This window comes from Dendrobium catenatum, unplaced genomic scaffold, assembly GCF_001605985.2.
Source record: "Dendrobium catenatum unplaced genomic scaffold, ASM160598v2 original_scaffold_217822, whole genome shotgun sequence".
Taxonomy (NCBI): domain Eukaryota; kingdom Viridiplantae; phylum Streptophyta; class Magnoliopsida; order Asparagales; family Orchidaceae; genus Dendrobium; species Dendrobium catenatum.
Window position 1 is genome coordinate 1 of NW_021536232.1, and position 2,474 is coordinate 2,474.

At 35.7% G+C, this 2,474-nt stretch overlaps 1 protein-coding gene across 1 annotated transcript; it reads left to right on the forward strand.

The window, feature by feature from the left end:
* Positions 1–336: 336 nt before the first annotated feature.
* Positions 337–2,220, forward strand: LOC110095843 (exopolygalacturonase-like; the record flags this gene model as incomplete). The annotated part of the gene is made up of 3 exons (XM_020821553.2): positions 337–648; positions 940–1,458; positions 1,990–2,220. Coding segments are annotated over 3 exons (1,062 nt in total), but the record flags the coding sequence as incomplete, so codon positions are not given.
* Between the last annotated feature and the right edge of the window lie 254 nt (positions 2,221–2,474).

Consider the following 2,474-nt stretch of genomic DNA (forward strand, 5'->3'; position numbering starts at 1 on the left):
TCCTACATAGGGGCATCAAAATATATTGAAGTGTCAGGTTCGGGTCATATTCCTTTCCAATGAATTCGGATCCTACTCATTTATTAAATAAGTCAAAAAGATTAATCCGAACCTGACCCATTAACTCTTTCTAGTAAAAAAAAAAATTATAAATTTTAAGATTTTTAATAAAAAAAAAAGAATATTATACTAACAATTAAAAAGTATATTAAGTAAGTAGTTTTTTAGTTAAAAATGAGTTAGTGAGTTCGAATCTATAAAGTTTAACAAATGGATAAAAAATAGTTGGGTTGGAAAATAGAATGATTTATAGCCCGTCCTACTCTATATGAACAGGCACTACAAAAGGCTTGGAGTAATGCATGCGCAGCTGAGAGCAATGCAAGTATTGAGATCCCATTGGGAAGATACTTAATTGGGCCGATAATGTTCAGGGGCCCATGTAAGAGCCCGGTAACCATTCACCTGATCGGAACTTTGATTGCAAAGAAAAATCTAGCTTTGTATAAGCCCAACTGGATTGAATTCCAGTATATCAATGGGCTCATTCTCTTCGGCCCAGGTAAGGTCGATGGTCAGGGTGCTGATGCCTGGACGAAGAACAAGTGCCGCCAGAATCACAAATCTCTTTGCAGGCCTTTCCCTATGGTAAGTGTAGCTCATACATAACAACTAGTTATATATTAGCCTTCAATACTCTTAACTATTTGCACCCCATCTTAGGCTTCGTTTGGGATAGCTTTCTTACTGTTTCTTATAGCAGCTTTGTAGTACTAAAAAATTGCTTCAAGAAACAGTAAGAAAGCCGTCCCAAACAAAACCTTAATCTATTATTTGTAAGCTTTGGCTGCAGAACAAAAAAGATTTGAGTTCAAAGCTTGCATATGTGAATTTGAGATTTTACTTGCTCTAGGTCTAATCATTTATCGATTTATGCAGAATATGGTATTCAGTTTTGTGAGCAATGCAAACATAAGCCGCATATCATCAATAAACAGCAAATACTTTCACATGCTCGTTTTCGGCAGCAACAACATAACATTCGACTCCATAACTATCTCCGCCCCTGGCGACAGCCCCAACACCGACGGCATCCACATTGCCGTCTCCCAGAACATTATCGTTCAAAACTCGGTTATTGGCACCGGCGATGATTGTGTTTCCGTTGGTGATAAGACTCATAATCTCACCATCTCGGGGGTCCGATGTGGGCCGGGTCATGGTATTAGCATTGGCAGTCTTGGAAGGAATCTCAATGAAGAAGATGTTGTTGGGCTCACTATAAGAAATTGTAGCTTTAGAGACACTCAAAATGGGGTGAGGATTAAGACATGGCAGAATGGATTGAACAAACTTCATGTTAGAGATCTTGTGTTTGAAGATATTAGGATGGAGGATGTGGAGAATCCTATTGTTATTGACCAGAAGTATTGCCCTTCAAGGACTTGTCCTGACAATGTAAGTAAGCTTAATTAATTATAATGGTAGTTCTTCAAACTTAACAATTTAGTAAGTTGTTGGATTTGTTTTGAGATACTTGTTATATATATGAGTAGATATCAAAACTTCATTGCGTCAATCTTAAAGCAAATCCAATATGCTTAGAAATTTTATTAAGATATCTTCATTAAAAAATATATTGCATCATTCTTAAACAAATCAAATTTATTTAAAATCCATTCTCACTAAAAATTTAGATTTTGTTTGGCACGGCTTTCACTACTTCGTAAATCAGTTTTTAGTACTAAAAAGTTACTTCAAGAAGCAGTAGGAGAGCCGTCATAAACAAAACCTTAGGCTTCGTTTAGGACAACTTTTTTACTGCTTCTTAAAGCAGCATTTTATTACAAAATTTAAATTTTTTGTACTAAAAAATTACTTTAAGAAGCAGTAAAAAAGCCGTCCCAAATGAATCCTTAATCATCATATGTTGACCCAAATTGTTAGTCGTTTTTAACCTGTGTTGATTATGTATGTTATATATTGTAGTTGAGGCCGTCGAGCGTGAAGATAAGAAATGTGAAGTTCAACAATATTGTGGGCACATCGACTAGCCAAACGGCGATCAACTTGGTGTGTAGTGCATCCAATCCTTGCGAGGGGGTTGAGCTAAACCACATTGATCTCGAGTTCAATGGTGTTGGTGAGGCCAAAGCTACTTGTATCAACGTGAAGGCACCTAAGGTCATCGGCCTCGTCAAACCGGATAATTGTGCTTAGTTAATTATTGTTGCAACATTTCTATATTTGCATGCTGTGAAGTGTGAGAGAGAACTTTTGCATTGTCTCTATTTTTATGTATTATCCCATTATATGTATGCATATTGTGCCAAATAATATTAAGAAGAAGAGGATTGTTCAAAATTTATGTGTTTTTTTTTTCTTTTGTATTTGCCAATTGTAGTTCAATTTTTTGCATGTGTTCCATCAATATTTGATCTCTATTAAAAATATTCATGGAAATAAAATTAGGG